Below are 15,025 nucleotides of genomic sequence, written 5' to 3'. Positions count from 1 at the left end.
TTGTTGCTTTTAAGAGTCCGAGAGTTCCAAGTTTGATGTTGAAGTAAAGCAAGGATCAGTCCGTGCTAGGATGCAAACAAATACAGCAGCAGATGAAAGTACACGTGGGGACCTTGGGAAGAGGATGAGATGGATGTTGGGGGGGGGGGTGTGAAGGTAAACTAATTTGTAACCTCAACCCTAAAATAAGGACAGAAAACCAACACTCTTTAAAAATGTCTTCCGCCTTTGCAGCAGTTTTGAAGCGTGTTGCAGCGTCATTGTTTTTTGTTTTTTTTTATCTTGCAGCCCGTTCGCATGGATTTGGAGTCTTTTGGAGAACTTGTGCTAAAAGAACCCAATGCAGTTGACTAAAGCTTCTAGAAGTAGGAACATGTGGGTTTTGGTGGAATGTTACTTTGCTTGCTCCCAAACTTGAGCAACTTCACCATCAAGCATGAGTTTAAAAAAAATGTCGATGGGCTGAACTATTGACAAAACATTCCTCAAAGTAGTGGATGGGATGATGGGAAGGGAAGTTACTCTGGCTTTAAAACACTCACATTATATGCATATGATGGAACGGGGACTTAAATAAAAAAAAAGTTTTTGGCCATCAGAGCAAGAGCAGACGGAATAAACGGATGGAAAAATGAAGGAAAGTGAAGACGATGGCCACACTTTTTCAACTCTTCAGTAGCATCCCAAACAGAAGTCCTCCATCACTTCCGTTTCCTCTTACCCGCATCTTGGCATCTCTTCATTGTACTTCCCATCAACAACCAACTTCTTCTTCAACTCTTCTCCTCTACATGGGGAACACCAAGAAGCCAGAGAAGGTGGAATATTTCCAGCCTCCCATCAAATTTCCTCTCTCCAGTTTGAGGTAGGCTCGGTCTCCTTTCTCCATCTCGATCAAAACGCCATTGCTGGCCGCCTCGCGGGTCACATCCTGGTCGCCAGCAAAAGCCGAGATGACGGGCCAGCCGTTGTGCACGAGGCTCACCTGGACAATAGAGAAGGAATCACAAATGGAGCAAACGAGGGGGAAACCTGACAATTTTTCTGGGAACGAACTGAGGCTGCATACTTTGATTGGTCTGACTTGGAGAGCCGAGCGGCTTTGCGACAATACGGTTTTGTACTTCTCAGTCCATCCAGTTGATTGAAAGTTGATTGATTGAAAGATCATCCAGTACCGCCATACTTTTGGTCTGTAGAAATTTGGTCAAAAATCTTCAACTTTTGATTTGTTTGCCTGAGTCAACTGGAATGAGCCAATCAATTTGATATGTGTTAATAGAATTTTTTTTTTAGGTCTGCGTCTTTACCACAGTGATGCTATTCCCCGTGTTGAGGACGGATGGACAGATAGATGGTTTTATTCCAGTAAATTACATCTTGTGTTCACATACAAATCAGTGTGTTAATAATAACTGTTCAAACAACAATATTATAGTACGATGCTTAGGCCAAACCAAAATCAAGAGGCTTGGCGGAGTTAAAGGGTTTTCAAACTCCTCACAAAATCGGATGCAGAAAAACCATAAATATACACTTAAACATCACTCCACCTCCTGACACACAAGTGTATGTTTGTGCTGTGCTGTGTGTTTGCGTGCGTGTGTGTGCATGTGTGTGTGCGTGTGTGTGTGTGTGTGTGTGTGCATGCGTGTTTGCGTGTGTGGGCAGGGTGAGTGGAGAGTGGAGAGCTCTTATGGCTAGCCACTCCTCTTTAATGGCCAACTTGTTCGTGGTGACTCAAAGTCAGAGACCACGTGCGAGAACGAGGGTTAGTATGTTGCATTGAATAATGACATGAAAACACTCAGACGCTACTTGAACTCCTTTTTTTCATTATATCAGAATGGCGATATGTCATAGGTCACCATGGTTGAAAAGAATTTGCAGTTTCAAATGCCAAAACTTAAATTGGGTGGCAATAATTTACAGTATTTATACAAGGAATCATTAAGGAATGTATATTTAAAAAGTGAATGCATAAAATAAATGTTGACAATATCTTTATGACTTGAGCTTTAGGTCTCATCTATACTAAGTAGTGATTCACTTCCTTTACTTTTTTTTGCCTATTTTTCCAATTCAATTCCTTGTTTCCAGCCAGTCAGGCAACATTTTCGTTTTGTCTTTCCACTTAATGTACAGTACAAGCTTAGCAGTCATAGCATATCTGAAAAAAAAACAAAAAAAAACTGTCGTAGCAGGATTAATCTGCCTGGTTTGACTGAAACCTAGTGAGGAGAAAGTTCAGGTTCAGTTCAGAAAATGGATGGATGGATGGATGGATGGATGGATGGATGGATGGATGGATTATCCGTAAAGGAATTAATTCTCTAATGTGTTGGCCAAAAAACTGGTTCCAAACTGCTCTTGACACATGTTTTACAGAAAAAGACCATTCCAGTCTAATGATAAAAATTAAATAAATTAAATTAAATAATTTACTTGATTTATTTAGTTGCCCCCTTACTTTGACGGAAACTTTAAGGAGTCTTTTATCAAATGTTCTTGTGTGCTAACAATGCTGACAATGTTCTTGTCGGGCTAAATTTGGCCGACAGTTATAGTAATTTTGTATTGACTTTGTGTTAATACTAAAATTGAAAATTGTCTTCACTTTGAAAAAAAATAGAGATGTTTCTAGCTATTTTTATTACCATTTATCTTTAAAAATGTGAACAGTTTTTACTAGTCTCTGATTTCAAAACTAGTTATTCATCAGTTTTGTTGTGTAGCCTATACTGCATATAATATGAGACGTTCATCCATCCATCCATCCATCATCCATCCATCCATCCATCCATCCATCCATCCATCCATCCATCCATCCATCCATCCATCCATCCATCCATCCATCTTCTATACCGTTTGTCTATCCATCTTCTATACCGCCCACGACAAACATGAGTTTGACACCCCTGGACCACATCAAATAGACATTAAATAGAATTTGACCAAAGATGTCATCTTAGCCCTATAAAAAAGAGATGCCAGGTTGCAATGTATGTTATACATTCAGCTGAGACGCACATACACAGTACGAGTACACTCTCACAATTACCAGGCATAAAAATAAAAGCATGATAATAGGGCTGCATGTTGGTCAGGCCTAAATTGACCTGCATTCATTATGCATAAGCATCAATTAAGTGCCTTATTATGGAGCAAGAGATAATAAGCGACCAAGTGCAACAAAGGGAATGCAGGAAGCCAGCGATTAAAAGAAGGCACAGAAAATAGAAGCCAAGTATGAAAGGTGGATGCAGCGAGAGAAGCATTTTATATATAGTCTTTATCGATTATATAATTATGAATTATTTGATTTCATTTGCTCACTTTCAGCAAGCAGCTATGATCCAGTAGGTAAGATATGGTAGACAAATTAAGAGATATAAAAAAAACGCCTCGTGTGACTTTCCCACTAAGCAGTTATAAACACGATTAATTGGCAATAAAAAGGCCTCCAATGAAAATCTATTTTTACGGGATTTCAAAGAAATTCTAAGCACTCAATTCTAGTGCCGTTTTACGTTGGTTCAGGAAGGTTCATCAGGCATCCGCCTTCTGGAAGAAGCCCCAGGAAGATTCCAGGGAAACGATTACAGTCATTTCCGTATTCTCAAGGGTGCATTCTGTTTCTGTGATGCCAAAAGCACGCTCACACATTTAGAAGGAGTGTTTTGAGGTCAGCCGAGAAGCTGGCGCATCCGCTTCACAGTGGTAAGTTTGGGGGTTCAAGTCCAGGTCTTAACATGCCGAGTTCGTGTGTTCACATTCCCAAAACATACATGTTAGCTTATTTGTTGGTTATTAATTGTTCTTTGGTGTAAATGTGAGTGTCAGTGATTGTCTTGACACGTCTTGCAATGTCCCCAACCTTTCTGTCAAAGTCAGCTGGGATAAGCTGCAGAGGTCATTTATGCCGTGCTTGCACTTTGGATGGACCAGGCTCCACTGTTAGGCCTCCCAAAGTGCCAGTTTTCAAGAAAAGCAGTGTTAAAATGGTGGTAGAAACAAGATCAGAAAAGACTCAAATTTTGTGAATCACTATGACTGGAGTGACGCATCCATCGTGCGTCAACTAGTCCTTTCAAACAATGTCCCTGACAAACCTTTTCAATGCTTGCTTGACTGAATTTGACTCATTTCTATGCGTATCCACAAGGCTGCCTGAGATAGCCGCGGGGAACTTTTTTGTCACATTTCATTTTGTGTTAGACTTTCTGCTCACTTGTCTAACTGTGCAACGATTACACGCAATTAAACATAATAGTTTTAAAAGATACACAATTCATAAGTGCCCCTGTTTTGAGCAGCCCACAGATAATGATCAAAAACATCTGGCTGCACAGGTTAATTGACAAAAGGTATGCGTGTGTGTTGGGTTTTTTTTGGTGGTGAGGGGGGGGGGTAATCGGTATCAGATGGAAGTATGTTTCCTGCTGTATATGATCACTGAATTTGGTTCATTTAACTGAAAACATTCAGAGCACAGTACATATGCAAACTGTTATCAGACAGTATTATTGTGTCGATTAATCGAACAATTGGATAAAAGTTTATTTAGCAAGAAAGTGCCTTAGAATTTTTTTTTACCCGATTACTGTTTCCAAACCAACTTGTTTGGTATCATTTAGTGATTTAAAAGAAAAACTAACGCGCCGTGCACTGATATTAATATCAGGACTAGGCCCGGCTGTAAGTTTCATCGGACAGTTGGACTCAAGTATCTTAGATTGATCACAAGAAATACATATCAGGGTCATGCCCATGTTGTTTTACAGCTTGGCCAATGAATGCTAGCACATTTCATCGAGTTTCAGATCAAATGACTGGACCCGTAACAAACTATATATATTACACGTATTTCATTGTAGGAAACTACTCAATTATAAGAAACTCATAAGTCTTATTAGCAAAAGTGGTCTTGCTGGCTGTCATGTTATCTGTAATATGCTGGATGTCTTTGGTTTCCAATAAGAAGTTAGTTGGTAATTGAATTGAAATCTCAAAATGAATACGCGAGCCAACCTAGTTCCTCACAATTAATATAAAATCAGCACTTCCATGCACTGGAAAAGTATCTCATGATCAATGCTTCTCAGACTTTCTTCCCTCCATCTTCATTCTCCCAGCAAAGTATCGTTCCCCGTACTTAATGCCCATCATTAGCTCCTTTTCTCTCCTACCATGTTCATTATTTTTCCCGTCCATCCCGCCTAGAAACATCCGTGCGAGTGTTTTTTTCACCTTTCCTTTCTCTCACCTTCCTTTTCATGTGCCCTCGCTACCTTGCCTTCATGCTTTCCGATGTGTGTTTTTCATCTTGCTGCCTCGCATCTTCTGCCTCTCAGGCAATTAAACAGTGGGAGTTTTCAACACACCAGGTGCCCCTGGATGGATAGGGGCATGGATGAAGGAGGGTGGGGCTGGGGGGGGGCGGGGTGCTGTCATGGAGGAACAATCAACATATATTCTACATATGGAAGCATGTTTGATTAACTTAATGACTTTTGAACGTGTCTCGCATCTGTCATCTCCAGTTGTGTTTGCGTGCAGCCAGACAACTATAACCTTCTTGTTACCGCAGATAAGCCGTGTTAATTAATTTGAGACTCCAATAATAACGCCCAAGTAGCAACGCATAATGCCAAAACGCAGGGGACCAACAGCATAATTACACAACAGTTTAATTTGTAAAGAACACATTGAGCACATGTTTAACACAGGAAACGAGTTTGGGACAAAAATGTCCCCATCACTTGACACAACAAAAGACTAAATGAGGCAGCACAGAACATGTGGTGAAAGAGAGTTGTTAGTGGCATGAAGGGGGAGGGGTGTGTATTAACATAGTGGTTCCCAACCTGTGTACCCCAAAGCTTTTTTTTTTTTTGCATAGCATGAGTACTCCCTAACTCAGGTGTGTTCGAAACCGGTCCTCGAGGGCCGTCATCCTGCATGTTTCAGATGTTGCCCTCCGCCAACACACCTGACTAAGACAATCAGCTCATCGGCAACGTGCTTGATCATTTGAATTGCTTGTGTTGGGAGAGGGCAACTTTCATAAAGTGCAGGATAGCAGCTCTCGAGGACCAGATTTGGACACAGCTCCTCTAACCTGATGATTCCACATAACAGAACGGTTTTCAAACGATGAACATAAATTATATGAATGAAATAAAAAAAAAAATCAACATCAAGCATAGCTGCTTCTGTTTTATATTTTCTTAGCAGAATAAAAATGGCGCTCCTTTGACTAAGGCATTGAAACTTAGGAAGGATCACTGAACAAGACTATACAATATTCAGACCCATCATAGCAATTTTTCTTTTTTCAAATCAGCCATCTGCTTTTTAGCGAGACACTTGAGTTGACACGCAACTGTTGGGATTTTGTCGCCACTGTACCACAGGTTAGTTATCTGGAATATAAACTATTAAATACTTCCACGTACCCCCTGCAATGTGCTTACGTGCCCCTAGGGGTTAGGGTACACCAGGTTGGGAAACATTGTATTACCAGACCAACAGATCAATATTTCTGTGCAATAAAATCAAACCTGCGCAGCATGGAACCTTGTTATTTGAATGGTGCACGAACTAAACGGAGGTGCTGTCCGTGGTGCTGAAGCTGCATGAGCCGCAGTATTCCGCCCTCCTATTGCGTTACAGGCGCCCTGTTTGGTTGTGTCCTCTGTGCGTGTGGGTTCATTATGTGTGTGGAGAGCAACTAACCTTCATCTGTTGATGCCCACCCCTCACCTTTTTTCTTTGGGGAAGGAAGATGCACACGTACACACATATTGCGTAAACATACACTAACCTGTATTGTTTGGCGGTTGTAGACTTTCACCACATGGAAGTTAAAACTGTAAATCCCTTTTCGCGGAGCGATGAAATTACTTCTTTCCTCGTCAAAATTCTTCCCGATGTTTACGAGAACCTGACAGAAGGAAAAGAACAAAGTTAGGTTGTCGACACAAGATTGTGCTGCATCGCAATTTAGTATGCGGCAAGATCGGAAATTTTGTGGGGGCACACACAGAATAATATTTCTACTCTAATTAGTCTGACTGTTTTTACTGAAGATGCTCAACTGTTAAAATGAATCTTATCAATCAAGTCTCTGATTTATCGAAGAGCACTTTTTAAATGGGCACTAAAAATACCGGTACACGCAATCTTGTCTCACAGCATTCAGATTTCCCCAACGATGCCAAAAAAAAAAACTGGATTCCATTATCTGCTTCTTTCCCCCACTTTATTGGGAATGGAATAAAAAAAAAAAAACTTCATTGAAATTTCTATCATGCATCGCTGCAGCCAAGTGTCTGCTTTAATGGACAAAAGCGGACCGTGACGGGTAATTGAGCGGCAGTTTGAGTGAAAATTAACCTTTCCTGGCAAGCAGGCACGACCTCGCTCCCGTGACCTGTTGTTACTAAATTATTTGACGTCAGATCACATAGCCAGTAATGTCATGTCGAAAAGCAGAAGTAAAAGTTTTTTTGTTTTTTTTAAGGCCAGACTTACATTAGCATGAAAAAAAAGAGGATCACGCTTGTTTCACTTTTAGCAAGCCTCTGACGATTAGGAAGCTGGACTGATATGAACAGAAGCCGCCAATGTGTCTTTCCAGCAACTCATGCTGACCTGGATTTTTGTTGTTTTTACAACCTTTTTTTCCCCCAATAAATCGAGAAGCAATAGATTTTGTTAGGATTTATGCTTTAGGACCACAGTCTAACGGTTCAAGTAACATTGTGGATAAAATGAAACGACGCAAGTTTACTTCCCTAATGCTGGACGTGCCCTTGAGCAAGGCACTGTCCCCACCCACCTAACTGCAGCACTTTGTGCAGTCCAAATTGCATTTAGGGATTATAGAATATAGATATAGATAGCCTTTATTGTCATTGGATAGCAGGTATACAACGAAATCTTGAATAAAAATAATGATAAACACCTACAAGTATGTTTAACCCACAGAGCCGGTCATGATGTAAGATTTCATGGAGAATATTAGAAAGGTGAAAAAACACATTAAACTAACATAGAACTTGCAAATGAATATCTTTTTGTTAATAAAAATACTGACTGTCAGACATAAACTCTGCACTTCATCAACAACACATCCGTTTATAGTGATTTTAAGGTGAACATGAAAAGCAGATGTTGGGTTCCTACCCGATCAAAGTAGATGACCATGGTTCGGTTGCTCATTTCTGAAGGTTCGTGGTTGGTGTTCCGGACAGCCGAGAACGCCACTTTGGCGCTCCCCGAGCGCACCGAGATGCCCAGCGCGGTGCCCGTTGGGTCCGACGTCGGATTGGAGTCGCACACCACCAGGCACTTTCCCTCCAGGATGATCGGTTCCGTTTCGTTCTGAGCGCGGCTCGGGTTCGGGCTGGCCGCGAGCCACACAGCACTCAGTAAGCAAAACGCCAACATACCCGCAATCACAAGCGACGACCTGGACGCAGGGTTTTTAGTCCACTTTCAAACCTCGTATAGGGCGGCTTGAATGTCCCCACCTTTGGCCCAAAGTGAAACGAACTCTGCTGGGAGTTGCTGATCACGCTTGCCGTGTGAAATTGAGTTGGCGGCTGGCGCTTTGCTCCTCTCCTTTCTTTTTCAAGTCCCAATATGTCCAGCTCGACTTGCTACTTGTAATTCGTGGTCCTTTGTTCTCCTTGTCACTTCTTGGCAGCTTTTCAGTGACTTGGAGGACAGTGAAGGAGTGTGTCGTGCAATGCAGAGGGGCCGTGATGTGTGCACGCGGAAAAAGCAGTCATAGCGCGCGGAGTGATGCTGGAGGTTGGCCAGCAGTGGGTGGTGGCGGTGGTGGTGGAGTGGAGTGGGGCGAGCTCCGTCTGGCTGGGCAAGCGCGCGAGACTGAATTATTGATACGTCACATATAAGAGTTTGAAACACAAAAGGCTCTAGAGGAAGAGACCCGGCAACGCAGCTCGAGATGCTCACGCTTTGCTCCTACTTTTTTTTTTTCCCCTCAACTGCAGAGTTGTCCCTCCCTCCGGTCACTGAGAGCTATCATCGGATTAGCCCGTGCGCGTCTCCCCTATTTTCCAATCGCCTCCAGCGCACCGGCCCCCATGATCCTCGCCCCTCCTATGCTTGAGGCATCTCTCTCTCTCTCTCTCTCTTTCTCTCTCTCTCTCTCTCTCTCTCTCTCTCTCTCTCTCTCTCTCTCTCTCTCTCTCTCTCTCTCTCTCTCTCTCTCTCCCCCCAACAAAATAAAATAAACTCTCTCACTCTCTCCTCCAAACTCACCTTTAAGTTAAATAAAATCTACCCAAAGAGCAACCTCGGCCTTGCACTATAAATGAAAACACTCCAGCCCGCCCAATAATAGTAATCCACTGTTATTAGAACTGAAGCCTTGTAAAAACACTCACGTCCATAATGTCTTATGGGAAATATATGAGTATTAGAGCTCATCTTATTCCTCTAATTGCATGTTCCTAGCTTCTCGCATCTGTTGACATACTAGCACCTCCCTCCAGAAATTCTAACAAAGAGAGAGGAGTGAGGCAGGAGAAAGTAAAAATGTTTGAAAACGTTTGATGAAGACGTCTACTATCTTTTCATTGACTCATGTCACAAATGAAATTTTAGCGCGACAGAATTATTACTACAGTGGAACCTCGGTTTTCAAACGTCCCGGTTCTCGAACAATTCGCTATTAGAACAAAATATTCGAGATTTTTTTTGCTTCGGATGTTGGGCGAAATTCGGTTGTCGAACCTCGCGAGATGAGCCGAGAGGACCCGCATGCCAAATGACTCGGTTTGTTATTACATTCTCGCTACTCTGAGGAATGCATTAACTCTAATCATGCTTCCAAAGGTAGCAAGTGGGAGCAGTAAAGCCATCCTAAAACACAAAGACGCTCCTAAAGCAATGCGACAGTGAGCGCCCGGCCGGCGCGCTGCGGGCGGTTGCGCGATCGGACCAAATTAAGCTCCCTGTGCACTGAGGTCCACTTAAATTTTGGAAAGTCCATTAGGATTTTAAAAATACTTTTTAGATTTCAGCGACGACTTTGTCACAATAATGCGACCAGCGCGGTGCAGTTGCGCGGTCGGTGACGCGCTACGGTTGCGCGTTCGGCGGTGCGCTGCAGTTGCGCGATCGGACAAAATTAAACTTGCATTTTTTTTAAAAAGTGTTGCCGGGTTAATAAATTTGGGGTTCTACAAAACAGGCATTTTAATAGCACATCTGTCCTTATTTGCACACTGCCATGTTGACACAGAAAAGTTAGTGGACATCAGATTCCCTAATTGGCCAATCTAAGGCCAGAAGAAAACTATCCTTGAAAAACCAAAGAAAAAAAGGATAAAAAAAAAACCATCAACAGTGTCGAGAGCAAAAGCGCAACTGTAAATATGCATTACTCCTGAAGATTGAAATCAATGTAAATTTGTGCAACCTAATACACAGCGCGTGTATGAACAAAGGGAGAAAACACGTATTTCACAAAGGCTCCACTGATATCCTGGAAGATGTAGAAAGCCTGATGAGGTGGTGCAGCAAAGCAGAAAGTGGAATAAATAAGAACCTTGGGGAGGCCAAACAACAGGGACGTACGCACATGCACGACATGAGGTACATGTTACTGAGGGTTGCCGTGACAATAATGACATTCACATGGGAGGGCATGGTAGTGTATGAACACCGTGACTGCTTTGAAAAGAACTTTCAAATGCTAGCATTGTTCTCAGCTGACATCGGATGCATACGTGGAACTCTACGTCTGGCCAGTAAGAAGCCAATTTTTACCCACCAACCACAGTGACTGAACGCTGGTTAACGGTGGGAGCCAACAGGTGTCAGAAAGTGTTCATGTACTATAAAGTGAGGATAACTCACCTTGAATCTTCACACTCACAAAGGAATGTGTTTTTTTGTTCTGCAAGGAACTGGTTGCCATGTTATCTTTTTATGGGCGGTATTTTTGGTTGGTTGTCAAGGAAGTTGAAAGTGTCGATTTCTGAATCACAAGTGATACAGTCGTCATTTTGTTTTGACATTGACGCCCCAACTTTTGCGGCGTGTCCTTCACATTGGCACAAGTTGGCCGTTGTCAGCGGCTTTTCCAGCTAATTGAGCATGGCAAATCAGTGGCAGAGGCCACTGTTGACAGAATGTATTCCCGTGCCTGGTTGGTTAAGGGTAAACAAAAGAAATACTGACTTCAGCAAGAATTTATCGGTGTTTTTACTTTGATGTAGTCTGAGCATTTCACCGAGGTTATGTGTATATTTCACTCACTCCCAGGTAAATATGGAGTTTTAGGGACTCCTCTGAAAAGACGTGTCTCCCAATTTCTCTTTTACTTCATGCCAAATGCGTTTGATGCATTCCATAACATCACCTCAGCCAGCTTGAAAGCTATTTCACTCTTAAATTAAAATACAACCACTTAATGCTGTTAACATTGCGCTAGGATTTGATACAAAGATATTTATGTCCCGGAGGCTTTAATATCTTTAAAAAAATGACTTTTGATGCAGGAAGAGATATGTTAAAATCTAAAAATATTTTTAACACTTAATTCCACTCACCTATTGTCTACTCTCTTGTCCCTCTTTGTGTCTGTCTACTCTCCTGCATGACGTCTCCGCAGCTCTTTTGCTGCCTTTTGTCTCCCGAGGGTTCCCTTCAGGTCTTAATACAAGCTGACAGTGAAAGACATGCCAAAAGGACTTCTTTCAAATACATTACCCAGAAGACAAGACACTCTCCCCCTCCCCTCCCTTTTCAAAAATTTAACACATGCAATGTTGTCATACAATCTGTTTTGCATACATTTATTGTGACTCAAAGTGCTGACCAATGTTTGTTGACTGCATACATGCATTTTCTTCTTCTTAACCTGTTCAGGGTCATGGGTAAGATGGAGTCCATCACAGACATCCTGATCATCTGACTCCTTTTATGAGCCAAAAGAGCCTCGACTCAAATGTGGGAGGACTCAAATTCCTCTGCTTGAGGTGGGGTCTCTACCCTCTGAGAGTACCGCACCCTTTTCCAAAATTCCGACAGAGGACCAATGTCTCAGATTTGAAGGTGCTGGTCTTCATCTCAACTGTTCCCGTGAGAGTTGAAAACTGCGGATTGATGAAGCAGAAAAAAAACACATTTGAAAAAACACACAAGTGAAACTAAGGCCACCTCCTTTGATGAGAGGAATCAAGCTGATTTTTTTTTTTTTTATGCCTGTCTTTACTTGTCTGGCTGTATTTCAAGAGGACTGGCGGAACAAATACGTCACTACTTATTTGTTTACATTTGCGGAGATGTTGAAACATCATATTCAGTGCAAAGGCCATTGACAGTCCCAAGTCGATTTGTAATAATGTGTGGAAAAATATGTCTTAACTCAGCTGGCATATTGTTTATGCGTATGTCACAGGCTCCGTGTGCTATTTGGAAACTCAGGTGTGAGAGCTGGAAGTGGAAGGAACAATTACCACTTTGATATTTGAGGGACTATTTTAGTGTTATGGTGATACAAATGTTGGTGTCACCTTCCTTCTGATATGAGAATTTTCACTCCAGTTATTTCAACAAAATGATAACACGCTGTAGGATTGAGCTGGATATTGCTAAGTATGTTTAAAAGCAAAGTCATATAATTCCTACATTTTTAAATTCAGTCTCGTCGCATAACAGGCCTTGACTTCAGATAAACCAAGGTTCTATTTCAAGCCATCAAAAAATAAAGTGTATACCAGTAGATAAAGCCAAAATAAATTTAGTGTGTGGGTGGTGTTTGTGCTTTCAAAGCTTCTCCTCTTGAGGTATCTAATACTTTATTATTAAATATAACAACAGATAAGTCATCAAACAATGTAGGTGTAGGTAAGCTAAGCAAAAATACTGTATAACAGCCGTGAACCATCCTGGGTACGTTTTTTTCTTACGCTGTGACTCAAACAGACAACACACTATTTGAATTTCACTTTTTGTTTACACTAAGAGAAAAAAAAAGCATATCGCGGGATTTCAAGTCAGATGAAATATGAAATTCCACCACAGTGGTGTGTGCTCAAATTTAGCGGTTCCACCGTAGGGCATCTTGGTGTGCATTTGCCAACAAGAAAATATTATAATTGTATATGTGCATGATGCGGTTTAAATGACGCTTTGGATTCTCCCTTTTCCCAGTAAAATGTGAAGTGTCAATGTCATGATTTATTACCCAAACGAAAATATTATACTCCCATGTAGCAATCGGGTATCAATCTAATTGATTATTTAATAAACAGTTGTCCCCGGCATAAGATTAATCAACATCCACTGTGATGGTTTATAAGCATATTTTTGAAGGGTAGCTGCCATTAACTGAGTTATCCTCTGTCACCACATCTAGCACTTCTGTTGAAATAATCAGATCTCATATGTAAAGTCAAGCCTCTAATCTCATTTTCCAAACCTGATTATATTTTATGTTTGCAGGGCACGGCGGCCTGGCTCACCGCAAGGTTGTCATGGCCTATGTAAACTTCCTGTATGTGGCGACCAATCATTGATGGACCATAAAATAAAAATACACAATATGGCTGCTTTGTCTGTGATCTACCGCAGACTTTTTCATTGAAAGAGATTCTGAAGGCAAAAGTATTGCAGATAAGTCATCACGTAAAAATTGCTAGTTTCCATGTATTATGTCACAGGCGTCAAACTCAAAGCCCGGGGGCCAGATACGGCCCGCCACATCATTTTATGTGGCCCGCAAGGACAAATTCTTCTTCAGATTTGTGTGTCATTACAAGAATTCTAAATTGTCCTCACTTTTAATAATATCTTTCTTTCTTTTTTATATTTGACCAGTTTTTACTTGTCTGATTTGAAAACGAGTTATTTGTCAGTTTGTTTTGTAGCTGCTCATAGATTTATTTGGGGTTGACCGTCATAATGGCCCTCCGAAAGAAGCTATGACTACAATGCGTCCCGCGATAAAAATGAGTTTGACAGAGTATGTGGTTCAGAGTTAATTCAAAGTTGGTTCTGGCTTATCCCAAAGGTGCATCATGTAGTTGAGGCCCTTCTTCCATAAAGACACCCCTATAGTGGAAGCAAGGTTTCTATTCAACCGGCAGTCTTGCAATCTTTCATTTGAGTTTCTATATGAAACATTGAAATCATTGAAATAGTCTCTCACGGCGGCACGACACAGTGAAGTAAAGGACTTTACGCAACCATCTCATGCTGACAGTACAAAGCCTTCCAAAAAGAGCCTTCGGAAGAGGCTTGCTGAGATAGTTGCCATCGTTAAACGGCGCTACGACGTCAAGCCATGCCTCTCGTTTCCGCTGTTTTTGCAAAATCGAACGTTTCTTGTCCTGTTATTTGTCAGTCTCTTGCCGCTCTGTGGTGAAAGCCTTTGCGGTGACAAACTCCAATCCAATCATCAATAATACATGATGCCCTTCTACTATTAAGTAAATGCACTCAACAGCGTAGTGCAACCGAACATGTGTATTGACCGCATGCAAGACTTTATCTTGCTATATTTAGACACTCAAGATTAGCGTCTTATTTTTTAGACACGGACACCGCTGTTAAACAATCTTCCAGATTTCAGTCAAGTTACAATTGTGGCATACAAATGTACTGGCAGACGCGATATTTAATGTGACTCACATCACTGCGCCAGGCTAAAATGACTCCGCCCGCCTCTGAACACATTTTAGATGAATACATTCAAAACATTGGATGAATGGGGGGGTTCAAAAATGAGGGAGTCTATTACTGACCTTGCTTTATTCTCTTGTTCCTGCTCATTTCCCCAGTGTGTGCAACAATTCAATTTCACACACTTCCCTCTGTGTCATATTACCACAAAAGAGTGACATAACCTGATGGTGAAAGTGGAGAATTAAGAGGAACATTGACCTTGACGATGTCTTTCATGCCTATCTGATTAGCTGTCATCACCCACCCCCCAATGTCTTTATCCCCTTCTCACTTTCTCCCGCTTTCATTCTTTCCA

The 15,025-nt window shown here is 41.6% G+C and overlaps 2 protein-coding genes across 2 annotated transcripts in view; both read right to left on the bottom strand.

The window, feature by feature from the left end:
• Nucleotides 1–787: 787 nt before the first annotated feature.
• Nucleotides 788–8,454, bottom strand: cbln1 (cerebellin 1 precursor). The gene is made up of 3 exons (XM_085914653.1): nt 8,191–8,454; nt 6,827–6,946; nt 788–985 (listed from the first exon to the last, which is right to left on the bottom strand). The coding sequence occupies exons 1-3, from the start codon at nt 8,452–8,454 to the stop codon at nt 788–790; spliced, it is 582 nt and encodes a 193-aa protein (XP_085770779.1).
• Nucleotides 8,455–12,057: 3,603 nt separating this feature from the next.
• peds1a (plasmanylethanolamine desaturase 1a) overlaps nt 12,058–15,025 on the bottom strand; it is a 28,134-nt gene continuing 25,166 nt past the window's right edge. Inside the window, exon 7 of the mRNA XM_085914760.1 lies at nt 12,058–12,137. The gene's annotated coding sequence lies outside the window, so the exon portion shown is untranslated. The remainder of the gene's footprint in view (nt 12,138–15,025) is intronic.

This window comes from Syngnathus leptorhynchus, chromosome 6, assembly GCF_054491065.1.
Source record: "Syngnathus leptorhynchus isolate UIUO chromosome 6, UIUO_Slep, whole genome shotgun sequence".
Lineage (NCBI taxonomy): Eukaryota > Metazoa > Chordata > Actinopteri > Syngnathiformes > Syngnathidae > Syngnathus > Syngnathus leptorhynchus.
Note: the sequence above shows the minus strand (reverse complement) of the source record. Positions and strands in the feature narration are given on the sequence as shown.